Source organism: Ceratotherium simum, chromosome 35 (assembly GCF_057802395.1).
Source record: "Ceratotherium simum simum isolate JZ-2026a chromosome 35, ASM5780239v1, whole genome shotgun sequence".
Classification (NCBI taxonomy): Eukaryota; Metazoa; Chordata; class Mammalia; order Perissodactyla; family Rhinocerotidae; genus Ceratotherium; species Ceratotherium simum.
In genome coordinates this window covers 10,460,324-10,487,360 of record NC_141934.1, presented here as the reverse complement: position 1 = coordinate 10,487,360, position 27,037 = coordinate 10,460,324, and the positions used below count along the sequence as shown (strand labels likewise).

Genomic DNA, 27,037 nt, shown 5'->3' with positions numbered 1-27,037 from the left:
TTTTTGGGAAAGATCAAGTATCAAATTATTTCAAAATAACTTTTTGGTGCCTCTGCTTGGTGACACCTTAAACTCAGGAGCCTGTCAGGAGACAGGACTCTTCCATTCCCTGGTGAAGTTGGCAAACAGCCAGCTTACTGTTGTCATCAACACAAGGCTCCCTTCACACGGGCGATCACTGATCCCCAGGGTGCTCCTGCAGCAGGCGCCGTGAGCCGACCCCGTGTGCGGGACCGCACCCGATGAGGCCAGCTCGCTCTGCGTCTGGGTTTCACAGTCAACCACAGACACGGGAAAAACTCAGAGAAAATCATTTTTCACTTTGAACTAATTCTCTCCCATGAGAACGGTACAATTCGGCAACAAAAACAGTCAAAACTAAGATCTCTAAGACCCTGTGAGGCAGAAACTGACCTGGTTTGAACCATGCCAATGACTAAGGTCAATGGAGGCTGAAGCAGGTCCCGTAGGTGGCACCCACACCCAGGGCTTAGGGGCCTGGTTCCTAAACCACTGGCTCCCACTGTGAGGAGGCCCGTGTGACCGAGCCCCACCTGGTGGCCTGAGGGGCTCTGAGAGCAGCTTGCAGCATGAGAGCATTTTCAAGTTTGATGACGGAGCAGTTCCTGCCCCTCCTGCGCCTGGGGCAGGTGCGGATGCTGCAAGGGCAGTGCCAGGTGGGTGGGGAGCGCCGGGGGCCATGAGAGGTCAGAAGGAAGCCAGGGTTTCAGGGTCTCTGAGCGCGTTTGGAGACGCAGAAGAGGATTCAGGGTTGCTCAAAAGGCTCTCTCATGAGATGGGCAAGGCCTAGGGTGGCTGTGGGGTAGACCCGTGCCTCTGTGGATGGCCCACTGTCGCCCTCTTGATTTTCAAATGTTTCTTCCCATGCTGATTTTTTGCTGAATGAGACTCAGATCCCCGCCTATTCCCTGCAAGCCGCCTCATTTGTTTTCAGTTCTTAGTTGGCCTGTGGGACTCTTTCCCACTTGACACTAATCTTATTTGTCTGCCATCCCCGCCTGTGGCCCCTCTGCTGGCAGACTTGGCGCCCAGTCAGTGGTCAGCTCGAGGGTGGGGTGAGCGTGGCGATGGCTGCACCTCACTGGGGTCATGCTTGATGGTGGGTAACCAGCTTCCTCGGATACTTGGCCCGCCCTCAAGCCTGACTTAGTGCCTTCATGTAGCTCACAACCCTGATGTCACAGCAAAGAAATTTAGAGAGAAATGACACAAATCTTGGCTTTTTGAGGCAGCAAAGAACTGTCAGGGGTCAGGAGGGCTGTCCCCCTACCTCGGGACAGATCTAAATTCATCCTACCCAGCTGCAAGCTGTAGAATTAACATTCTGAAGAGTTCACATCCTATCCCTTGGTAGCCCAGTTTGGCCAGAGAGACCGTGCCTCGAGGACCCCAAGAGCAAGGCCCCCACAAGCGTGCTGTGAGCCTTACCTTGGACTGTGGGCTGAGGGAGCGGATGGAAGGGACGGCGATGAGGGCGAAGCGCTCGTAGAGGTACTCATTGGAGGAGCTTCCCTTCAGGAGGGCGAAAGGGATGAGGTAGAGCTCCCCCTCCAGAACCAGGATGAGCTGCCGGTGCCGGCCGACGGGGCCGCTGGAGTGCATCAGGCCCTGCAGAGCAAGCACGGAGCGCTGACACAGGGCCCGACAGGGTGGGGCTTGCACACGCCAGGCCAGTCCTGAGCAATGGACCGAAACATGCCCAGGAAGGACCTGGCAGATCCAAAGGGTCCGCGTGGGAGGGTGGGTGATGGGTTGGGGCGCTGCCTATGGGAGCACCACCAAGAGGGGGCTTCTGCCTGCCTCACAGGCCCCGAGAAGGAGGTTAGAGGACAGTCTCTTCAAGTCCACAGAGCAGGCAGGAGACCAGGGTCACCAGCACTGGAGGGGGATGTCCCACAAAGACAAGGAGATCCAGTAGATCCCAGTAGATCCAGATGTTTCTATAGGAGGCAGGGAATTAATGCAAAGTGCAGTTGAACAGAAAGAGCTCTGCGAGTCATGCTGTGCCCCAAGGACCAGGGCAGGGGGTGCAGTGTGGCAGAGACCCTAAGAGCAGTGCAGGCATGACTCCTCTCACAACAGCAGTGAGAACTCAGTTGGAGTGGGACGTGTTGTCCATTTCAATGGGCAATAGGCTAGAAAACCAGAGTGTGGACAGAAGGTTTGGGAACTGGATGCCACCCCCTGGAGGAGAAGGGCTCCTCGTTCTGGGACCTCCCATGACCTCTGGGCCTCTGTGCTCCTCCTCTGAGGAGAGGATGGCCCCTTGGCCCCGGGTTCTGTGGGTGCTGCCCCCACCCGCTCCCCTGGGGCTGCCAGGAAATCCAACGCACTGATGTGACACCCACCACTCCGGAGAGGCCCGGCTCAAGGGCCTGAGGGAGGGGCGCACGCAGACCACAGCAGACAGACAGACGCCTCCTCACTCCCATTCCCTACAGACACATTTCTTTCCAAAAGAATTGCTGATGGAGACTAAGGCCATATGAATTTTGATAAAATAAGTAGGCAACAATTGTGAGAACTGGCCTAGACACAGGCTGAGCGTAAATAAAGAGATGAAACAGAAGCTGCTGCTGGCACTCAAGGAGAGGCTGCCAGGAGCCTGCAGGGGGAGAACGTCCCCGGGGGACCCGTGTGCGAGCACCGTGTGCCCGGGGCGCTGGCCCAACCCTGAGCCTCAGGGATGGCGCTGGCTCTGAGGGAGAGTCACAGCCAGGCTCCCCTGGCCCTCACCCTCCTGTCAACCAAGCAGAGCGCCCGCTAGGGCGCCGCTGTGCTCCAGAGGAGCGAATGTGCACGCCTAATCCGTCTGACGCACTGCTGCGGGCGCTTGGCGGAGAGTGGCAGAAGGAACTCAGCTAACCCAAAGTGACAAGTGCCTGGCGGGACACTCAGTCTGTACAAACGCCCTGTGGCTTTTGTTTTTTAAGTTCTAGATGCATCTAAAAAAAGCAGAAATAAAAATTATTAGGTCAGTTTTCTTCTTGTTTGCTTTAAGAGCTATTTTCCCAGAAGGGATAAAAAAATTGCTGTACAACCCAGGAATGAAAAAGTGGGGTGTGTCACAGCAAGCCCAGTGCTGTCTGTGATGAGTTTCAGGGTTGGCACAGGGAGATGGGGAGGGCTGGGCACCCACAGCCGTGCTCCACACCAGCCGTCAGCTCCTGGGCCTGCTGTCCCCACTGTGGGCTACACTGAGCCCCTGCCTGGCTAAGCAGGCGGAGGTGGCACCGGGAGGCTGCTCTGGAGGTCAGCACACCGGCTGCTGCAGTGTGCCAAGTGGACCTGGAAGCTGGATCGGAGCGGCTGGGCTGATGGTGCCCTGACCTTGCTGATGGGTCAGCAGCTATGACAGTGACAACCGCTGGCTGCTCAGCGAGAGCCCTGCTGCCCGACATGTGGGCAACGTGGGGGCATGGGCCACCTGCCATGTGCAAAACTGGACCCATCCTCAGCTGGTCCAGGGTCACCAGGCATTGTCTGGATGAGATGCCAGCCCCATCCTTGCATGGACTCTGCTGCTGGGGTTCAAACCCCAATAAACCTCTGTTAGGTGTCATCCCACACGTCACTGATGTCATCAGAACACACACCACTCTCGGACAAATCCCTGGTCATGACAGCACCTATATCGCAGGCAAATCAAGGAGTGCTGGGCAAGGTAAGAGGCGTAACACTGAGGCTGGAAGCTGTTTAGAGAACGGGGTCACCGGCAGAATGTCTTTGCAGGGACTCCGCTAACTCTAAGTCCCTACTTGTGAGCTTACAATCATGTGCTCAGAAAAATAAAATGTACACAAGAAGCCGTTACTGAGTGAGACAGTATAAACATAACAGCATCGCAGAAGTCTAAAATGTCAGCTGCAGAGGGTGGGAGCGCTGACCTGGGACGTGAGGCTAGAACCCACTAGGAGGCTGCACCCCACTAGAAGGCTGCCCTGGCATGTGAGGGCTAGGGAAGGCCCAGACTAGGCAGAAGAGGCCTGTGGGATAAACGGAGGGCAAAGCTGGAGAGGGACATGGGAGCCAGACTGTGGAGGGCCCCCAGGTCAGGCAAGAAGGTGTGGCTCTTATATGCTGCACGGACCTGCCATGTGTCCTCTGCTGAGGAACCTCCAATGAAGCACTCAGAGGCAGCTTGCATCACAGGAGATGGGGCCGTGCACGGTAATACAGACAAGGAGACGCATGCCGAGAGAAGGGGACAAGGAGACTTGCCAGGACTTGGTGAAGAGTGACCTTAGTGGTGAGGAGAGAGAAAAGCCTCTGAAATTCTAGCCTCAGAGATTGGGAGACTGTTCTCTGAACTGCATATCCCAATTCATAGGTCTGGTCCTCCCAGGACAGTGCCTCATCGCTGGTACTAAGCTGGCGCCAAATGGGACCCCTGTCCGGGCAGTATGGAAGGAGGCGGGTGACAGCAGACCGGCTTGTGAGCAGACAGGTGCACGGCAGACTGACAACTCCAGTTAAAAGGCACTGGCAAAACTGATCGAACATGTTGGAAAAGATACCCTGGAAACTGTCGTCTGAATTCTGCCTCTAGGATATACAAGCATTGTCCTTGTACTGGAAGATTAGCTACAATCCAATGTGAACTTGAGAACAGAAAACAAAGTGATGTCTCTATCCAAATTATGTGTCATCTGTTAGATGGAAAAGAAGAGACGATTCGAGGAAATGCGCCTCTGCGCCTCCGTGTGTCAGTCTAGAAAGGGTATTTGCTGGCTTCTTATGTTCTGGGTTTGAAAGATAAAAGGGCTCAGCATCAGCCCGACACTTGCAACTAACAGAGTCCCAACAATTCCAGCACAGACTCGGACTTTCTGACCTCTACAGTTTCTAGAAATGGATCTTTGAAGTGGAACAAGACAAGGAGGCCAGGTGTACTAAAATCTGTCTCTTCCCCCAGGGGCACCCTTCACTCTCACCGCTGGACTGGGACCCCACCCGTTGCAGTGCGAGTCCAGGCAGCAAATACACTGGAGAGCTCACTGCGGGCCAGGCCCCGGGATGGAGTGGGGAGAGACGGGGTGCCCCAGGAGGGAGTCCTGACAGTGAGCGGATGTGGCTCAAGCCCAGTCTTTGCCAAGGGAGAGTTCTTTAGAAGGGGCGGGCAGTGGGCATCCTGTTGGTGGCTCTGGGCGGCTGTTATCAGTTTACATTGCTCCCAGCTCCCGACGCCGGGTCAACACCTGCTCCGGCGATAGGCTGCATTCCCACAGCCAGCTCTGTCCCGTGAGCACAGTGGGGCGCATCCTCAATGGAGGGCACTGAGGGGCACTGCATGGGGCTCTCCTGCCAGCCTAGGTCTGCAGTGCATGTGTGAGGACATCCAGGGAAGCCCAGAACGTGGGCCCTCTGCGACCTTGCACTCTCGGCCTGGAGATAACCTTCCCACAGCCCTCTCTGCACGGAAACCAGGCCCGGGCAATCCGTGCACTCCGCAGGCCTCCTGTCCCCTGGGATGCCCGGACTCCCACTCACCCTTGCCATGGGCAGCTCACTGCCTGGCCTCCTGCCTGCACTCAGAGGGTGGCCTGTTGCTGGCCCAGTAACTCTAGACTGGCTGCGGCCTGGCCAAACCAGCAAACGTCTCTGCTCTGCGGGGGGCTGGACCCCACCTTCTTCAGAGTTTGTTCTTTCTTGAGTTTGCCCCCTCAGCCCAAGAGAACCATACAGAATTTCCTTCTACCTTAGAGTTACTCCTTTAGCACAGGGAATAAATCTTGATCTTAAACTTCCCCTGGTTAACCTACTGTGTGACCAGACTCAGACTCTGTCTAGCTGGGCTTGAAAGGATGGAAAGCCTTGTCTAGTGACCAGGAAGGGAAGGCGCATTCCAGGGAGAGGCCTTTGCCATGGGGTCTGGGTCATCTGGCTGTGTTGGGAGCACTCGCTGACCTGGAATTGCCAGATCGCGGGGTGCGTGGTGAGGGTTGGGGGTGGGGGATGGTTCTGAGCATGTCGACAAGACACTCACCTCCCGGTACCTCAGTTGCCAAACCCACAAGACAGCACTCACGTCCGTTACCTCACAGGCCTGTGGGGCAAAGCCAGCTGTAGCAGTGTGTGGGGCACCATGCCTGGCACCCTCAGGGCACTGGTATATACTGGTCAAATGTAAATTCACCACTGTCTTCAGGTGCTTGAAATAAGGTGAACACAGGCCCTATTATTTATACTATTCTTTTCCCCTGGGTCTCCGTCATTTTGCCAGTTCAACTCACTCCCTTTCCCTCCAGTGTTTATAAACATCCATTTATAAGCATCCAGCTCCAGATTTTAGCCCAGGGACTAAGAGAGACCGATGTCACCACCATCCCTCTCATCCTCAGGTCACCACTGCCATCATCCACAGCTGTTTACTGAGTGTCCACAACACCTGACACCTGTGAAATCCACCACCAAGCAGTTACCCTGAAGTCAGGTTTCTGCGTCTGTCGTTCTCCCAGGCAACCCCACAGAGCCCGAATGTTCGCTTGGGTGGTGAACTCTGATTTGATCACCGTTTTGGTCAGTGGGGATCTCCTATATCTACTCATGGTGACCAGGGGTCCTGAACTGTTCAGAAAGCACTGAAATCAAATGTGATGTCACATGTGTCCTGACTTCTGGCTTAAGAACCATGTGCTCCATGCACATCACCAGGGTTCAAAGCATCAGCCTACACCCTCCATACTTGGGGAGTTTCATTTTCACAGGAGGACACAGGAGGCCTCTCAGAGTTTTACAGCATCACAGGGCAGGGGAATAAACATCCCTGGTCACCATGGGGGAGAGAAAGAAAACTCCTGGGTCTGTGAGCTTTTGGGCTGATTAGATTTAGGGTAAAGCAGACTTTACTGTCTACAACAAGGATTCCACAAGCAAAGAACTGCTGGGAATCTGGATACCCCAGAACCAGGTACAGGGTTAGGTTTTTCCCTTGACTCACATTTTTGATTGAGTGAGTTGATCAAACAACTTTTTAAGGTAGAGGAATCTTTTCTGTGATACTTCTGAGAAATCTTAGTGTCACAGATAGGTTATCTAGTTTCAGCAAATATCACATACCTGTTGGAAATAACCCTCAAACCATGACTAAGATCTACCAAGATCATAGACACTGTACTCCAACGAAATGCAACAGTAAAAATTCAACTTGCTCAATTGTGTTCTTTGGCCAACTAAATAACAAACCACTGGTTTGCCTGAAGAACCTAAGAAGGGGGAGGGGTGAGGAATTCAGGTGCTGGAGAAACATGACCAATGGCCAGCAAGAGCCAGAGGGGCCTGCCTGACCCCAGGGTCCAGCCTCAGTCAAATCAGCCAAAGGGTCTGCGCATGCTGCAGGAGCCTGCGTGCGGTAGGGACCCTCCATCTCTTGGCTGGCCTGGTTAAAATAAGCCCCCACACCCTCAGAGGCAGGAGTGCCTCAGCTTACCCGGAACCTGCCCCGGGTAGGGCTGAGACGGCTGCTGCACAGAGCCAGAACCCAGATGCCTCTCACTCAACAGCGCTGACCCAGGTGAGAACACCACTTACCACGCGGGAACTCGCTGATTAGTCTGGGTGTTCTCACCATCCGTTCCAGTGGCACAGACAGCTTGCGAATAATTGCCTCAATTTTTCCTTCTCCTAATCAGTTGTGGAAATGGTGACGTCTGTCCTCATTTGAATATCACTACAGATGTCTCAATCAGAAATCAATTAGACAGCCTGGCGGTGGGGCTGCCAGCCCCGAGCACGCACACCAGTCTCAAGGGCCTCATGCTCCTTCCACATTCTGGAGTGTAGGTCTGACTGTTTCTGTGGACAATATTCCCTGGCTATCTCCACACCCACCAATCTATTTAGAAAACAGCCATCTGATCGGTCAGTCTCATCTCCCAGGGCATCGGTTCTAGGGTAAGCTGGTTTATCACGCTACTTGATTTTGCAAGAGTCATTTTCCCCCAGAGCAGTAATTACAGTCATGAGCCAGCCAAAGCCAAGCTCTCCTTATGGCTGAGCCCTTGGCAGAGCCAGACTCCTGCCTTGCGGTTCTTAGATGATAGGTCTTGGGTGAATTTCTGGAGCTCCCGTGTTTAGGAAGGCAGTTTACCAACCTAACGACATGAACAGCAAGTTGTAAGTAAGTTTCTAGGGTCCTGAAACAGGTAACTCCACTTACACAGGTAGTCTCATTAATCAAGAGCAGAGGTGGACAAGGGGTCCTTTTCTTTCTGATCAAAGTCATTCACTCTTGCTACCTGTCCTTGATTTTTAAGACTGCAAATATAGGAAACAGGAAATTTAAATTAAGGGAAATAATGAAACGGATGACAGAGACTATAACTAGAATGAGTCCAAACTCCAAGGATCCTGAAAGTCCCCAAATCTGGACCTTTAAAGAGTGATTTGACCAAATCCTAGGGAATTTCCTGTTCTAAATCTGGTTCCTGGCTTTGGATGAAACCCCCGTCTGCAAACTGAGGGAGCACAGTGGGACGTGAGAGAGCGAGCAGACTCAGGAGAGCAGCCCCACAGCCCCCAGGACACCGTGGCTGGCGCATGGTTCTGTGTGTTCCCACTGTGAGGACAAGGCTGGTCCAGGATCTGTCTTTCACCACAAGCAGAGAGAGCCAGGTTCACAGGGATGGGTTACTGTCCTTCACTCTAATTTGATTAAAAGCAAATCCATGGAGGGGGCCGGCCCGGTGGCGCAGTGGTTAAATGCGCGCACTCTGCTTCGGTGGCCCAGGGTTTGCAGGTTCGGATCCCAGGCGCGCACTGATGCACCGCTTGTCAAGCCATGCTGTGGTGGCGTCCCATATAAAGTAGAGGAAGATGGGCACAGATGTTAGTGCAGGGCCAGTCTTCCTCAGCAAAAAGAGGAGGATTGGCATCAGATGTTAGCTCAGGGCTGATCTTCACACACAAAAAAACAAATCCATGGACACAAACAGGGTCCCATTCCCTTTCACACCAAACACTTGCAACGCTTCTTTGGTGACACTTTCTCCTTTGGGTATCAGACAGGACTTGACTTAATGTTTGCTGATGGCTCACGTGCAGATGTAAGTGGGTCTTCCTCAGAGAAGTGGACGTGCTCGCGCCATCCTGACAGCCAAGGGCAGCGTGGTTCCAGGAAAGAGCCACGACAGCGCTTCCCTTAAGCCAAATTAAATCAAATACTGGTGCAAGCCTACGGTAAAATATTATTCTGTTCCACTTTTCATATTGTCTGACCTAGTCCCTTAGCAACAGGACTGCGGCTAAACAAAGGCAGTTGTTCAAATAATTATAAGGCCCATGTGAAGAGGCTAATCGTTTTAGTCTTGAAGCGTCAGTGACTCATAATCTTGGACTTTCGCTTTTGATTTGTATTTTCATTGAAAATGTGGAGAAGGGTCTGGCTCTGTCTGGCAGCGGGCTGACGGTGCTGTCTCGCCCCCTAGTGGCCACTGGAGCAGGATGGGTGTGCTTGCCTTGGGAAGCTGGAGAATGATCCAGGCCTCCTCCTCCACCTGGCCCTCCCGGAGCTCTGTGCAGCCCACCAGCCTCTGGCCCTGGCGGCCTACTCCACCTTAGCACAGTCTGTGAGCATCAGATACAGGACTGCTGCCCACTTCTCAGCCGTCTCCTCCGGGTCTAGGACAACGTGTGCCCTGCACAAGTCAATAAATACTCGTTGAACGAACAGATGAAACGGGGGATGGAAGGGACTCCTGATTAGATTCCAACTTTTCAGTTGAGTGTTTTTACTGAGACACAATGGATCACCTTAGCCAAGGAAAAGCTCTCGCTCTGATCATTTACTTTAACGGCCTTTGAAAGGTTTTACTCTATGTCTCATCTGAGGCAGCCAAACTCCTTCACTATGTTCAAACACCTCCGTCACAAAAGAGAATAGTTTTAATATCAGGAACTAAGGATATGCTTTCGAAATAAGCGTCTCACTTCGAGATTAGACCACCCCTGCAGCTGAGCGCACGGGGCTCTGTTGCATCTGTTCATACAGCGTAGCTCCTGAAGGTAGAGGGGCCACTGCAGCCTTCAGGACGCTGTCACACGTGTCTGGTGGCAGGGCTTTCTCCCTTCCTTGGTTAACTCTTTATAAAGGCTTGATTACTATCATTGTTCTATCTTGTTTAAGGCTCAAGTCCATAAATCTTCCCCTTCCTAGCACCCCTGGAGGAACACAGATGTCCAGACACGAGCTACCACTAATCCCATTGGTATATTTTTATTCTTTAAATCACAGGGGAAAGACCTCAGGGAGAAAAACTGTCTACAAAACACAGTGCAGATTTGATAAACTCACAGAATCCCCTTTAAGGATGACTCGTGGTGCTGTAGCAGCTTCTCTCCTGGGTGGAAGCACTCCTACAGATGGAGGCAGGAGCCGCCTCTCCCTACCCCAGCTTCCTCTTCCTGCTGCTCTCCACCTAGAGGATTTCTGCCTCATGACAGAGCCCCTTCCCAGCCACCGGGGCAGCATCAGCCAGTGAAACAACACCTGGGTGTGGGTCCCCTGCAGGCATGTTGCCTGGCCTCGTGATCCAACTCTGAACTAAGCCAGAAACCTGGCACCATGCTGGTTGGCAAGGTCAGGGGGCTGACCAGATTCAAAGCTGCTCAAGAGTGGGCCTAGCCCCTTCCTTCTGCTTCATAATCTCTCAGAAAGCTCCCAGGGGCCACACAAGAGGGGCCACGGAAAATCCATTAGCTGATTTCTGCCTTAGGTCTTCTGCTTTCTATGCCAAACTAGACCCAAAAAGCAAATGCAGCTTTGGAGCATGTACCATTCATATACTTTACTGAGTGCCAATATGTACCAAGCCCTGTGCCAGCTGCTAGAGACACAGAGATAAGGGACTGTCCTTGCCTTCAGGGAGTGTGAGGTGGGCAGCAAGGGAGAGAACAAGAGGCATGCTAGGAGCTAAGTGAGTCCAGTGAAATCTCGGGTGTCATGAAAGACATCGGGGACACATGGGGCCTGGCAGCAGAGGGGGGATGAAGGCTGCAGGGCAGTGGAGAGAAGAGGGAAAGGAAGAATTCAAAGAGGAGGGGACACTTGAGCTGGGCCAGAGAGAGGACAGGAGCTCGCCAGCTCCAGATGACCTGAGTCTCCGAGTGCCATGCTGGGTCATAGCGAGTCTCCGTCTTTGCCTTCGGCTCCCCCCGTCCTCCCCACCTCTCCACCAGCCAATTCAAAACTCATGGATCAAGTAATCTGGGACCTGAATGCAAAAGAGGAAATGCAAAGGGACTCAGAAGGCCCAAGTGAGTGAAAGAATGGAGGGTCCAAGTAGCCTTCAGAGGAGCCAGAGGATCAACGTGAAATGCAGAGCTCAGGGCAAGAGCAGGGGTTGGGGGTGAGTTACTGAAATAGACTGCATGATGGCTGATGGCAGTAAAGAAAACTTGAGAAGTCAGCCTAAGGGTTTAGGTGTGCATTTCTTCCCTGAGATATGGCACATAAATCAGGCTAAGTTATTATGGCATCTGAGATGCTCCGAGCTGGAGTGCTCTCTGTAGGCTTGTCCCCCATTAAAAGAAGGACACTGAGAGGATAATAATCCTGAGAAGGAGAGGACAGCCAAGTGTACTGCAGGGAAGGAGAGACAGGGCTAGGCTGCTGTGCTGAGGGACTGGAGGCCCTGGGGGAGGGAAGGCTCAGCAGGATGGTGGTAGCGACTCAGACCTCCATCTTGGAGGCAGATATCCAGGCACAGCAGCCACCACGCTCCAGGTGTGCACTTGCCGCTGCCCGGCATGCTTACCACATCCATCTACTCCCTCCCTGCTCTAACCCAACACCTTCATCGTCCTCATTTTCTAATGAGGACATAGGTTCTCAAGTAGGAGAAGGAAGCAGCTTGGCCAGGATCACCCAACCAGGAAAGGGCAGTGCCAGATGCGGGTTCAGCCTGCAGGGTTCCAAAGGCTCTGTGCTTTCCACCACCCCCATCTCCCCGAGTGAGGGAAGTCCAGAGGGCACTGGCAGGAGTGCAGCCTCCTGAAAAATACGAGGCAAGTTGAGACACATCCTTGGAAGGCCAGACAGGGAAATGCATAGGCATTTCCTGGGGACGAAGGAATCACCGTCAAGGTGTGGTTTCCTGAGGATATGCTTCACCTCTATCAGTTGGCTGAAGCGGAAGAAAGAGCTGCTACAACATGAGAGACAAATCTCCTACCTGGCTGCAGGCAGCCACTAGAAGGTACACAGGCCGGCTTGCTGCCTGCTCGCAGGGCCCATCAATCACAGCTCTCCCCGCCTGAGCGCCGGGTCCCTGCGAAGCACAGCCTCCACTTGCTGCAGGTACCCCAGGATCTCCTAGGGGTCTGTTATGGACTGAATATGTGTGCCTCCCCAGATCCATATGTTGAAGCCCCAACCCCTAGTGTGATGGTATTTGGAGGTGGGGCCTTTGGGAGATAATAGGGCTTAGATGAGGTCATGAGGGCAGGATCCCCATGACGGGATTAGTGCCCTTTGAAGAAAAGGAAGAGACAAGAGACTAGAGCTGTCTCTCTCTCTCTGCCATCTGAGGACACAGTGAGAAGGTGACTGTCTGCAAGCTAAGAAGAGAGCCCTCACCAAGAAACTGACCATGTTGGCCCCCTGATCTGGGACTTGCAGTCTCCAGAACCGTAAGAGACAAATGTCTGTTGTCAAGCCACTCAGGCTGTGGTATTTTGCTACAGCAGCCGGAGCTGACTAACACACAGTCATATACAAAGGTATCTGATGGGCTCGCCCTTCAGATTCATGAAGACCCCGAGCCCTTCGGCATCCTCCACCCAGTTAGAGAGCAGTGTCTGGACTGGAAAATGATGTGCAAAGACCAAGGCCACAAAAACCTGTCAGCTGCCACTCTCAACCTTCTAGAGAAATCACAAGTGCAAGGGTGTCTGTGATGGAGTCAGTGACTCCTGACAAGGGCAAGGCCACAGGATCTGGTCTCATCAGAAAGCACAGCCCTGGCTTGAAGTTGCTCAGGCAAGACTTTCAAATGAGAGGTGGAGAGTAGGGAAGCACTCCCAGCAGGGTGAGGCAGAGCCACAGTGTCCCCCGGGGTGTCTGCTGGAGGCCCAAACTGACAGTGTGGTTCCTACTGACAACTGCTGAGACGAGCACAGCCCTGCGCCTCCCTGAGCCTCCCAGAGTCTGACGAGCAGGGAGGAGGGAAGGGAGTATCATTTCATTTTGTCCCTGGGGTAGCGGAGGCTGAATTTACCCCAGTAGTAAGGAGCAGAGGTAGGACTTGAACCTGGATCTACCAACTTGAGGCTCAGGGCCTCGTCTACTAACCAGCAGCCAACCAAGAATGTGTGTCTACTTTAACTTCCACATGCTGACTGAGAAGCTAGACAGTGAGGACTCGTGTTCTGGAAAACCTGCACGTGGGCACTGAGCAGTAAATGATGCGTTCTGACGCCTAGATGCCTCTCAGCCCCGGGAGGCACTTACCCCTTCCATGGGCGCTATGAGCAGGTCGTACAGAGCACGGAGCGGGGGCCTGGCGAATGAGCTCTGCCTCCTGGGAAGAGAGGAGGTCCCGTCCTTGATTGGCGACATGGTGTTGCTGACCAAGCTCGTCATGCTCTGGCAGCTCCTGGGGAGAGAAGGGCCGAGGGATTAACCAGCGTACACGCAGAACAGGCGGGGACTCGCTGCTCACCCCAGAGTGCTCCAGTTCCTGGAAATGGCAGGTCAGAGGCTGCACTGCAGGGCCCGGCCTGGCCTCCCTCCCGACTTCACCCCCTTTTCCTCCCTTTCAGGTAATTTTCACAGAACAGTGAGCACTGACAGAAACCGCAGGGTAAACCAGCTGCACACAACAGCTTACATTTCTACGGAGTTTTTCTGCATAATCAAATGTTCCAAAGAGCTGCTCAAAGGATTTAATTACATCCTTGTGTGGAGTGGCTGTGTGCAGACAGAGGTGAGGACCATTAGAATCAGTGGCAGCCACCAAACTGACAAGGAGGACAGTGCCCCAAGGCCACTTACTCTACGGGGCAGGAGCCACGGACAAGACAAGGAGCGTGTTGGCCCCAACTTGGGCTCAGGTCACCACTAGGCACCCACCTGAGCCCAGCACGGCACAAGGCCCAAAGGCCCCCATCAGGTGGATACTGGGGAGCGCTGACCAGGCAGCCCCTGCAGAGTGGGCTGCAGGCTTCTGTTTTGCTTTTTAATTTACGTTGCAATGTTCCCAGGCAAAGTTTTATTAGTAAGGATGATATTTTCAACCCCAAGAACCCCAAGTCTCACCATCTCAACACAGGATGAGAACATTCACTGATTCATTCATTAATTTAGAAAACGCTTCCTAAGCACCGGCTGCCTGCCAGGCACTGTTGTAGGCCCTGGGGACCTACAGAGGACAAACCACACAGGTGAGCAGAAGAGGCAACAGGCAGGGGAAACAAACCCATTTCCAACGCAGGGACCAGGACCAATACAAACCCCATGCGTTTCTCAGAACCTGCTCCTCAGCCTGGCCGCTGTGGCCTCAGCACAGCCTCTGGTGATGTTGTCCACATGACTGTTGGATGTCAGTGGTCTCTTAACCTTGATTTAACATTGTGCACAGTTTGGGAGCTTCTGCTATGTATTCAAGGATGCTTAAGGATAGAGACCAGGTCTTACACTGGATACCCCACCGAGCTTTGGTAAGCACTCTGGGCTGCTGGCAGTGGCAGCTCCTTGGTTGTTACCTAAATAAAAACCAGAAGGTGAGGGCCGGCTCCGTGGCTTAGCGGTTAAGTGCGCGTGCTCTGATGCTGGCGGCCCGGGTTCGGATCCCGGGCGCGCCCCGAGGCACCACTTCTCTGTCCAACGCGAGGCCGGGTCCCACGTACAGCAACTAGAAGGATGTGAACCTACGACATACAACTATCTACTGGGGCTTTGGGGGGAAAAAATGAATAAATAAAATCTTTAAAAAAACAAACAAACAAACAAAAAAAAAAAAACCAGAAGGTGGTTTTCCCTCCTGGGCCAGGCCAGGATCCATGACCATTAAGAGAAATGATTTGAAAGATTCCTTTGTGTTTTCCAGGTATGGGCTTCTGCCCCCTGCCTTCCCCGACCCTTCTCAGTGTTCTCAGCAACGTCCCGCTTGACCTAAATTCTAGGGTCGTGCCAAGCCAAGCTGTGAGCACCCTTGGCCCACCATCCTGCTCTCTGCGAGAGAAGAAAGAGCAGAGGACTTAGGGCCTGAGAGCCGGCTCACACCCACTCCTCCGTCTAGCTCACTCAGGAAACATGTAATTAGAAGCGCTGGGGCCGTGGCGTGTCTTTGCCGTCAGAGCCAGTGAAGCACAGATAACCCTGGAGTGACACTCAGAGGCTCACATAATTCCACAGAATACCCGCAAAGAGCAACGCTCCCCTGGAGGAGAGTACCAAATTGCTCTCCAGAGGACACGTTCTGGCATGACATGCAGTGTCTGTCACGGCACTGTGTGTTCCTACACATGGGCCTGGGTGTGTGCGGACGAGGATCCCTGCCTAGAGAGCCCGTGCTGCCGTCAAGACAGCACTATGGGGTGGCAGCAGGACTGCTCAGCGCCCTCTGGCTGTGCACCTCTCGTTTCACTCCCTAGACGTGTGTCTGCCTGGACTGCGGTTTGCAACCCCATTTGGGGCACCTGAGTCTCATGAAGCAGCAGACGTCCAGTGGGAGTGCCATGTCCCCAGACAATGCTGTGACTGCAGGTCCTCAGGGTGACTGATGGGGCGCTCCACAAACCCCAAGGCTCTGAACTAAAAAGCTTCCGGGAAAAGAGCATCCCCACGAGCTCCCCTCTGGGGTACAAGGAAACCAGCATAATCCAAGTGGCACGGGGAGGCATAGGGCGCCCCTTCCAGCTGGCCCAAAGCACGCTACTTACTCCAAAAAATTAGAACCACACACCTGGCCCGTCTGACTCCTCCCTGGTGAGGGGAGTCTGAGGGCACAGGCCGTCAGGCTGGACAGGCCATGGAAGCCTGGGCAGGGCACCCTGCTGGCAGTGTGAGCTGCTCCCTGGTTTCTGGAAGCAGCATGGCAAGGAAGCGCCAGGGAAGGGCAATTCAAAAGAGGAAAATGTCTGGAGGGAGGTGGGGAAGTGTGTGGCGGACAGACCTGCTGGGTGTGAATCCCAGCCTGGGGCAGGTCACTCACCCTCTGGGACTCACTTTCTGCATCTGCAGAAAGGGGAAATACTGCCCACAGGCAAGGAGTGTCAGGATTGGAGAGGATGGCTGCAAAGTGTCCAGAACCTGAAAGGTGTTGAGAGTCTTAGCTGATGGGAAAGTGCGACCAAGGCCTGGGCAGGGGTGGGAGACAGGCTGAGGCTTCTGGAGCACAAGCACAGTGGCAGTGGTGTCTTTTTATTGAACCCCATGCAGTGCCAGAGGCACCTAAAGGGGCCCAACAACACTAATCCATTCCACATGCATCACTGCCCACGATGTGCCAGGCACGCAGGTCCATGGAGGGACCAGGCCGCAGGTCCCTGTGCAGGGCTGCGAGAAAACACCGAGGCACAAGCCCCTGACTAGCTGCTGGTCAGGCAGAGCCGAGGCAGGGCTTTCTGGGAGAGGGCCACTTAATGTGGGCACGAGGGAGAAGCTGGAGTTAGCCCGCCTGTGGACAAGGTGGAGAAGGCCATTCCAAGGCAAGGGAACTATGTAGAGACAGGCACGGACGTTGGGAATGGAGACTGGGGTGCTTGGGACAGTGAGTGTGGGGGGCAGGTGGACGAAGAGTCGGGGCTGCAGGCTGGAGGGTAAGTGGGCTAGGTGGGCCTGGGGCCCCAGGGTTATGCTCTGGGGAGGACACGAGGCCTGTGGGGGAGGCCAGCCCACCTCTTTAAACACCAGGCTTGCCTGAACAAGAAGCTCCCCCCACCCCCGAGGCTAATTCCTTCCTAGGGATGATCAGAGGAAGGCTGTCTACACCCTTCCCTGAGAACCTTCCTGCTGGTCTCCAGGGCTGGGCTTTGCAGAGCAGCCATGTGACACCCTACCCTCAGCCCTAGCCAGCTTCAGTTGCAAAGCCAGTCAGATGTCTGGCCAGAGCTGGTAAACATACAGTGATCAAGGCACCTGTTTACTCTGCAGAGGTTTCCTGAGATACCCTCTCTGGGCATCTGTATGTTTCCAGGCAGTGCAGATTCTTCAATAACCAGGCCCTGGCAGGGTGTCAGGGCACCCTAGGGCACACAGACCCACCAGTGGAGTCCCTGGGTTTGAGCCTCGGCCGAGCCACCCCGCCTATGGCATCTGACATTGCCCTGTTCTCTCCCAGGCTGTCAAGCCCACCTGTACCCCATCTATACTTGCTGACTTCTGTCCCTGGATGCCACATGAGTGCTGGCTCTCAGCCTCCCACCCTGGCCTCTCTCGAGGCCTGGCAGGTCATAGATGAACTGTCTCTGGAGCAATAGTTCCTGGGCACCAACCCCGGCCAGCCCAGCCTGGGTGGGTGCACCTGGACCTGGCCACACAGCTTCTTGCATGGATCAGGTAGGAAGCCCCTGAGATCATGCCTCTGATGTGTGCTTAGTAGAGGGCACCTGTCCCTAGAAATAAATATTCTTTTCAAAGTGAAAACAAAAGCCCAGAAAATACTCGGTGGTTAAAAAAACAAAACACCAACCAACCTGAAACCATAGTTTGAGGTCGAAATAAGTCCATTCAAGACTTTTTTCCCCGAGAGGGAAGCATTTGTTGCGAGCTACCCCTGAGCCCCGAGGCAGTGGCCTTCCCTGGCCTGCCTCTCTGCTTCTCGCTGACACCTCTTCTGCAGCAGCTCTTCAGGAGGGAGCTGCAGTCCGGTTTCTGCACACTGGCAGCCCCGGCGCCTCACTGTCTCGACAGCAGGGGCACGTGCTGATCCCCACTGAGAGCTGTTCCCAGGGACAAGAGCCCCAGAGGCAGAGAATCAGAGGGCAGGACAACAAAGCTAAGGCCGGAGCCCTCCTGAGGTGCAGGTGTGGGGAGGGTCTCAGGCGGGGACCCCAAGGCAGGATGCAGCCCCACCCTGGGCCAGCAGTTTTCTCACCTCCACAATTAGTGGACAAGGTGCCACAGCCGCCTTGTGCAGACTGCAATCAACGAGCTCCCTCTCGTGCCTTGCTTCTGTTTTACTGCCACATTTACAGTGACCTATACAGCTATTTACTGCGGCACGTTTGCCTAGGGATCTGCATAAAGACGTAGTCAATAATTCAAAACAGCCTAGCAGTCAGCTCCTTAGCCCTGAGCCTGGGCATGTTGACAATGTAACAGGACTGCCAGGCTGCCTCCGTCACCCACAGGCGGTGTGACTCTGGCAAGGCATGTAACTTTTCTACTCCCCTCTTTTCCTAGTAAAAGAGTAAAATGAGAAACTAGCCTAGTGGCATAGGGGTTAAGTTCAGCATGCTCCACTTTGGCGGCCTGGGTTTGTGGTTCAGTTCCTGGGCACGGACATACACCACTCGTCAAGCCACGCCGTGGTGGTCTCCCACATACAAAAAATAGAGGAAGATTAGCAAAAATGTTAGCTCAGGGCCAATCTTCCTCACCAAAAAAAAAAAAAAAGAGTAAAATGAAAGGGTTGGACTAAAGTCCTTGTAGCTCTCTTCTAGTTTAAAAAAATTAAAAATCTACTCAATCTAGGCAGCCATCAAAACTGTGGTGGCTCTTTTAACCCCTCTGCTGACCGGCAAGACACCACCATAACCCCCACAGCCCGAAGCTCCACAGCCCTCCCCGTGCTCGCCCTATGTGAGCACTGGGGTGGGAGTGCAGCCTTCAAGTGCCATAATCTGCCCAGGAGAGTTGGCACCACTGATGCACACGTCCGTGGTCAGGATCTCAGCGCCCCAGCCCAATGGCAGCAGGTGCCCTGGGCTCTGAGCCCCCAGCCAACAGTGGCTGACAGGTGTGAACAGGTGTGTGGGATGATCTGCTCCCTACCGTCCTCCTTGCAGGCACATCTGCCTCCTTCCTGGCACCGTCACAATGGCCTGGTGCATCCATAGCACTGTGGATGAGAGGCCACAAGGTGGGGTGGGGGTCCCTGGTGGCGGGCCGTCGGTTACCTTACCGCTTTGATTTCTGCAGGGCCTTTCTGCCTGGCTGACTTCTCTCTGCCTCAGCAATCTGGACTCTAAGATGAGAGAATGGCGCTTTCCACTTATCAGAATGGGAGCTTTGACGGAAGTGGAAATGCTTCCCAGGTGGCAGGAGTCTGAGCTGCAAGAGGGGCTGCGCTACCCATTTAGGCACCTGCCAGGCCTGCCACATCCACGTCACCCTCTCAGGGCTCTACGAGGCGGGGTTGCTCTTCCTTTACAGACAAGGAGCCAAGGTTCAGAGAGGGCAAGAGACCTGCACTGGGCACCGGGCAGGGCAGGGGCCAGGTCTCCCACCTGGCAGGGGAGAGGTTTTCACTGCGCCTTCCCAGCCTTCAGGACACGCTGAGCAACCTGTAGACTTGCCCTGACTTCTGCCCTCCCCACTGCTGGGTCCATAAAGGTGGAGCTGACAGAGGCAGCCTCTGCTTTGTGGGAGCGGTGAGGTAGGGCTGGGCTCTTGGGGTTCACAGATGCACCGCCACACGACTCCAGCAGGTGGCACTGGCTCGCTTTCCTCAAGGCCTGTCCATTTACTGCCAGGGACCCCTGTGGGGCTGACTGACAGCCTAGCTCACGGAAGAGAGGATTTTCTCCCACCACACCGTCTTTATTAGCTCATTCCTCAGATTGTGCTTATTAATCTACTTCCGGAGAAATATTTCATTTCCCTGCTGCATGGCTGTTTATGAGGTGGCAGGAAAAAGAGAGGGAGCGAGCATGTATTCAGGGTGAGGGGAGGCTGGCAGGCAAGCAGGGAGCCGCCTGGTCTCTCATGGACAGAATGCAGAGCCACGAGATGATATGTGAAGCCCTACTGAGGAGGCAAGAGGCATCGGGGTGTAGTTTATGTCTCTAGAATGATGACAAACACCAGGCGGCCTGGGCAGCACTCGCTGCTCATGAATCTCCCCTCAGGGATGAAGAGATCTAGTCCCCAGGCAGGGAGATTTATAACTGGGACGGGCCTGCAGAAGACCTGTGTGCTCAGACTCTCTCGGGCTCACGCACACTGATGTTTAAGGAGGGGAGTTAGGTCACTGTGCAGACAGCAGGGCATGGAAAGTCCCCCACCCCAACACACACACACTGGTGTCTCAGGCTTTCACATTCAAAGATGGAGAGCTAAATGAGCAGGAGGAAACAGGGAGCAGGGGCTCGACTCCTCCTCAGTTGAGACTAAGGACAGGCGCCCAGCCCAGCCTGAAGACTCCAGGGATGGTCGGAGCCGGCCTGGCCCCGTGATTCCTTCTCCCCTGTCTCTGTGGCATGGAGGGAGGAGCCAGCAACCTAGAGCTTGGTGCAACCCCAAAGAATCGCAAGAGACCAGAGCTGCCTATAATCAGGCTGGCTGCAGCTTACCCCACACGCACTTTGACCCAGAGGCAGGTGCCAAGGAGAAATGTCGGGGTTCCCTCCCTCAAGCAATGCGTGCCTCCCAGGTAGCTGGCCCAGGATGACTGTGGGGAGACATCAGGGAACAGGGAGATTTGGTTCTTGTTCTCCTAGATCTTACAGTCTCATGAGGACCAAGCAAGGCCTGAGAGGCACAGTGAGTGTGCACGTACGTGGTTTCAAGATTGAAGGCAGGAGGGAGGGTGAGGCCGCCTTGGAGTGTCTTCTCCTTTCCCACCTCTCCATGTCCTATCCCTCTGCTCTCCCTTCCCACCAGGCACTTGGGGCCTCCGCTGTCTGACTGTCTGGACACAGGGCCATGGAATAAGCTGAGCCAGGAACACTCACCTCAGGGTACATCTGGCCATGACGTTTTTAAGATCCCTGGAAGGGCCGGGAGAGGAGGAAACTGACCCATCTGGGGCATCTTCTGGGGTGGGCCATGTCTGGGCTGCGACCACCGGAATCCTCACTGCAAGGCACATCTCACCTTGCCCCCCCAGCCCCTTCAATGCTACAGATGAGTAAACAGAGATTGCAGGTAGAGGCCGTGATGTCAGGGGCAGGGCCCTGCTCCTGAATGTAGCCAGGCAACGGGAAGCCTGCAGCCTGGGGGTCCTTTGTTCTCTGGCGAGTCTGAGGTCTAGTGCTGTCACGACCTCAGGCCCTGAACTCTCATCTGGAGTGCGCCTTCTCCCCCGGGGATGGCAGACACTGCACAGAGCAGCAGTTTCCAGGGCCCTCTGCAAGCAGGACCTTGCCCCAGGTCAGGGTTGTGCAGGGGGCAGGGACAAGGAAGGAGGCTGCTTCCCTGTGGCGGTGAGCTCATTCTAGGTGTGGCTGCCTTTTCTCAGCCACGAATTTCCCCCTCTGCTCAGGCACAGGGCTCTTCATCTTCTCTGGATGTCTTTATCACACACTGTCACTTTCCACGGGCCAGTTCGAGTGGCCTCCTCTCTGCACTCACAGTGGCAGGGGTGAGCCAGGCTGCCTGTCCTGGGCTGGGGGATGTCCTGCCTCTGCTCCCCTGAGACCAGAGAGTCCCTCCACCTCTCTCAGTGGGGTTCCTGCCCACAGCCAGGATTGCTTTGGGGAGCACCCGGCAGACAGTGAGTGGAGCTCCTGCTCCACCGGGGTCTGCTGCCTGTAACACCATTTGGTTCCTTCTCGCTGCCCTGAGCCCTGACCAGGATGCTCCCAAGTCCCCTGTGGGGCTCTGAACTCTGAACTGGTCTCCTGAGGGAGAGGAGCTGTCCTGAGATTTGAACAAGTACCTGGGTTTTAAGGCACCAATCAAAAAATTAACTGGCAAATCCATTATATTCAAGTTGCCAGAGATGCTTCAATTCAATTTAAAAAAGGACTCTGATACCATTGAGTGACTCTCCACCATGAACATCCTCACATGAAGGGCTGTCTCCTCTGGGAGATGAAGGCTGTCAAATGCTGCGTTTTAAGTACTTATTCAATAAGCTGTCGGCACTTTCTGCCTGCTCACCTCCTTAATTACCAAGTGCCTGGCTCACTGGGTCTGGCTCCCTCCTCAGGAGAAGAGCCACGAGGCTGGGTGGGCTCAGGCAGGGACCCCTGCTCTTCCAGCGACGCTGGCTCCTCTCAAGCCCAGGGATGAGTCTGGGCTGCATGTGGTTTCCCTCCTCTTGCTCTTGGGCTCTCCCAGGAATGCTGGGTTTGTGGGCAGGTTCACGGCCTAGGTCAAGGGCTGTGGCACACATGTCCACCAAAAAGACCTGGGCCTTCCCTCCCATAGGAGCCACGGCCTCTGCCCACTTGGAACACTTTGCTGTGGCTATCTGTTCTTTGCTGTAATGTGCATGAGGCTTCCCGGCCAAGCCTGGAGATGGTTGCCTTGGAAAAACCTGATGCCTAGGCCAGCCTTGCACAGGCTTTACCTGCTGACCCATTCAGGGCTCAGGACAGATGGGCCGAGCTGGGCAGTCAGCAGGGGACAGGTTTATCAAGTGGATGCAGGCACCTGCTCATTTATCCCCGTCTCAGGGAAGGAGAGAAGAAAAGATGACCCTGTGTGTGGTGGCCTGCCCAGCTGATGCATGCCCATCAATACATCAAGACCTTTCCAAAGGGCTTTGTACCCACAGGCAATTTGTGGGTCCAAGTCTGTCTCCACTCCCAAACAAACCTGTGGAGTCTCACTCACTGGCTCATAAAGAACCTCCAGAGCTGTATTAGCCAGTGTTGTCCAAAGACAGAATGCACTCCCACAGGAGGTACTGAGCTCCCTGTCACTGGGGGAGTTCAAGCAAAGGTCAGTGATCATTTGGCAGGGGTGTTAGACAAGTGTGGATCTGGGGGGCTAGAACACCGTCTCTGGAGACTGACAGACCTGGATCCTAATGCTGGCTCTGTCACTTACTAGCTGTGTGACCCTGGGCAAGTAATTTAACCTCTCTGAGCCTCAGTGTCCTTACCTTTAAAAAGGGGTTACAATAGCACCCCTTGTGGCTGTTGCAGGGACGAAGATAATATATGTAAAGCACTTAGCACGCGTTGGGTTCTTGGTAAGTAACCAGCAGATGGTCACCACTATCACCATCATCAGCACTGTCGTTGTTATGTAATGTCTGTCTCAATCTTGAGCAGCCGACCTACTCTCCTTCCTTCCATAAATGAGCAAGCACCTGCACTACTTAACATCAAGCACAGGGCCAGGCACCTCGGGAGATGCAGAGAGAAATCAGACAGGATCCGGCCTTGGGCGAGGGTGCAGCCTGGGAGGTGAGAGGGCATGGACACAGGCAACTAAAATGCAAGGCAAAAGGCAGTGGCTCCTTATCTGACAGATAAAGTGCTAGGGAATTCTGAGAAGGTGAAAACTATTTTCAGTTAGGGCGATCCAAGTCAGATTCAGGAAAGGGGCTGTTTGAGAAGGTACCTCAGGGAAAAGCCCTCTTTGCCCAAGCCAAGGCCCTGAGGTAGGAAAGGGCAGGTCCATGGTCCCTTTAGGTTAGGACAGAGGGTAAGGGGAGAATGGAACAAGAGGCAGGAAGGATGGCAGGGCCAGACTGTTAGGACTCAAATGCCAACCTCTGCCACTTCACCTTGACTCCACTGGGAGCCCCTGGGACCCTGAGCGAGAGAGCGAGCGATCAAGACTGTGCTCTAGCCAGCACAGGATGGCCAGACCAGCAGCCTGCTGGCCAGGCAGGCAGTGACAAGTGTAGCACAGGCAACGGCGCCTCAGCTGGGGGGGGGCCAAGCCCAGCTCTGCACCAACAAGTTGGGAGACTTGGGCAGTAACCTCGCTAAGCATCGGCGACCTTGTGACTTGCTCCTAGGATCACATTAAACGGCAATTTCAGGAGAGTGAGTTTCAAGAATGGTCATGGCAATGGGAAAAGAAAGAGGGATGGAGGCCGGACACATTACAGGCTTGACCTGGCACGTCTTGGCGGCAAATTGCATTTGGGGTGTGAGATCATGGCGGGTGGAGGTGGCATAAGGGCTATGGGGGATGCAGGAGGAGAGGGCCTGGAGGGCTCTGAGCTCAGGGCCCTTAGGAACAATGGGGGCTAGCTTCAGGAAAGGTGGAGCAGCACTTCTCCAATTTTACTTCCACATGAAGCACCTGGGGACTTTGTCATAAGGTAGATTCTGAGCCAGTAGGTCTGGCTCAGGGCCAGGACCAGGGCAGGGCCAGGGCCAGGCAGAAAACAGCTGGGCTGATACCAGCTGGAAGCTGAGTATGGAACCTCAGGACTCAAGGCCAGAGCTGTGGCTGTAACTGATATCCAATTGGGTCATCATTCTGCATTTATTCAAAGTCTTTCTGGTATCTGGTAGCCAGAGAGAGGTAGCAAGGGGAAGCAGCACTGAGCTATCCAATCAGGTTTCGGAGTGGAGATTTGATTCAAAAAGTGGTTGATTCACCCCCCAATAAAAGGCCTTTGGTGCCAGGGAAACCTCAGACCCAAGATGACAACGCTATCAATAGGCATTATCACCCCCATTTTCCAGATGAAAAAATAAAAGGCTCAAGGTCACCCCCTAATAAAAGGTAGAGCCAGTTTTCAAATCCAGGTCTGTCTGGGCCCAGAGCCCAAGGTTTCTTCCCCCTACTATGTGCCTCATTACAGAAAACTGCCCAGACCTAGGAATACATAAACAGAACACCTCCCAGTCTACAGTGGACTTCTGTGGCACGGCTGCAGGCTGCCTCAGGGCAGCCTACGAAGATGTTTAGAAAGAACCATAACCATACACCCATGCAGACGCCTGCACAACATGAATGCAGAGACGGACACAGGTTTGCACAGTCTCCAGCTTACTGACTAGGCTGACCTTGTGGGGACACTTATTTCTCTCCAGTCATTGCTCTTCCCCGTGCCTTTAGGAATCCTGGGCGGAAGTGGCCCCCCGCCTCCTATGCAGAGTATACCTCATCACCTTCTGCCTCCACTGCAGGCCAGGCTTTTGCTCACGGATTTGAGGGGCAGGGCGGGCTCTGGGAGCACTCCTCCCTCCCGACTGTCAAGACCTGACTCTCTGGCCTTGAGGGCAGTGGGAGAGGGCAAGTGCTGCTGACGTCCCTCCATGTGTTTCCCTGGCTTCTGAGGGCTTCCCCGTCTACCCTCCAACTCAGGGCACCAGCTCTGGCTCCCCTGTCCCCTTAGTCCTGCCACTGGCTGCATACCTCATAACTCTTGCTGCTGAGGCCCTCTGCCCAGTAGGCAGCCTCCTGGGTGGGGAATCAGCAAGAGGCAGAGCCCACGTGACCCACCCATTGAGAAAGCTACATGTCTGTGCCACACTAGTGGTGGGCATGCAGACCATACTGTGGTGGGCCCACTCTTGCTTGGCCCTTCTATTTAGCCTCTTCTCTCCCTGCCCCACAGTCATAGGAGGCTGGTGCCATGGGATGGTGATGCCTCTCTCCTTTTCTTGCAGGACCCCAAATCTTTGTGATTGATTCTCTTGGAGGACCCCCACCAGGCCAAGGAGTGTCACTTGCCGATTCTTTCACCCAGTCTTCTGTTAGAGGTGGGGTGTGTGTCTCTAGGGCGCTAGTTCAAGGTCACAGAGACCTGAGGGAGGGCTTTGGGCCCATTGTGGCACCTCTCTTTAGAATGGGGAGACTTAACACTTCTTTGTCCTCTGTTTTGGCTCTAGCCACTAATCTCTGGGTGACAGGAAAGCCCCTCTCCACATCACATCACACATATAGCCATAACGGGGAAAAGTAAAGACTGAGGATGCATGTTGCACCAGCAGTGGGAACATAAGTCAGAACATTTCTCTGGGATACTGTTCCTAATTGATTCTGGATGGGTGCACCTTCAATGCCGAGACACCTCTCTGGGACCTAGAATCCAGGTGCGGTTGAAAGTCTGTTTCGTTCTTCTCCCTCTTTTCTGCAGCAAATGTGAACTACTGACTGCTCCCAGGTTCAGCCACCCACACACACACACACACACACATTCACACACACACTGGCCTTCCAGCCCTCAACATAACTTCCCAAGCATTCTGCAGGATGAGAGGCAGAGGCCTCTCCGAGGATTGCTGCTCTCCCCTGTGGGAACCATGTAGGGTCAAGGTGCTAAACAAGAGAAGAAACCTTGTTTTTCCTCACTAGTGGTACCTGCCCTGGGCTTGACAAATGCATTTTCTACCTAAGTGCACAGGCAAGAAGAAAAATAGTGGTTGGGGAGACCTCAAAAACAAAGGCAGAACAAAGACAAGTCCTACAGTGGCAAGAGAGAAAGTTCTGAAGCTAAGTGTCACTGACTCGTATCAGCTACAGCAGCCTCATCACCAAACCAGTCCAGCAAACCACCCGGAACAGAAGGGCCAAGGAACCATGAATCACTGAGCTGGAGAGCCCGCAGAAGGGAGCTGGTGCCGCTCCAGCGCGCACAAGGCCCTATGCACATGGCTGCCTCCACTTCACCTCTGTGGGCTCCAGGGGATGGGTGCTCTGCAAGCCCTAGTCACTATCAGGAGTCTGCAGAAAAGCTGCTTCTTAGCCGTTCCATTCAGTGATAAACCAGCCCACCTCCTAGCCAAGATCCCTGGACATGAAAGGGGCAGAGAGGGAGGCCTGGGACCCCACGGCAGGGCAGGGCAGCACACTTGGCATGCCTCGAGGTGAGAAGGCCCAGGCTGGCAGGGCAGTTGGCAGGTCTCCACCTCCCCAGCCTGTGTGTGTCCCTCAGCTGTGAGATGCGAGGCTGGACTAGAAGTTTGTGAGGGCCCGGGACGTTCTAACTGACAAGGATACCTTTGCCTTTGTGGTTCCCTCCCATAGCTCTGCTCCCCTCTGATGGAGGCCAGAGCCCCCCTCTTCCTGGGCTCGTCGGGAAGCGGCAGAGAGCACACGCAGTGGCAACCTGTCCTGGGTCTTACGTTTCACAGCACTGAAGCTGAAAGAATGCAGGCTGTTTCCCCTCATCCAATCTGCCCTTAGAAGCCTCTAGAAGGTCACAAGTGGAAGGGTGCAGAGCAGCCAGGCAGCGAGGCCTGGGCTCCAGTGCTGTAGGTCCTGCTGCCTCCC

The 27,037-nt window shown here is 54.4% G+C and overlaps 1 protein-coding gene across 2 annotated transcripts in view; it reads right to left on the bottom strand.

Annotated features, from left to right (window-relative positions):
* Nucleotides 1-27,037, bottom strand: part of TTC28 (tetratricopeptide repeat domain 28) — a 412,509-nt gene that overhangs the window by 20,085 nt on the left and 365,387 nt on the right. For both annotated transcript variants that reach the window (XM_014787030.2, XM_087424020.1), the window contains 2 exons: nucleotides 13,469-13,613; nucleotides 1,450-1,629 (listed from right to left, as the gene is read on the bottom strand). In XM_014787030.2, coding sequence (XP_014642516.1) covers nucleotides 1,450-1,629; nucleotides 13,469-13,613 — 325 coding nt within the window. The remainder of the gene's footprint in view (nucleotides 1-1,449; nucleotides 1,630-13,468; nucleotides 13,614-27,037) is intronic.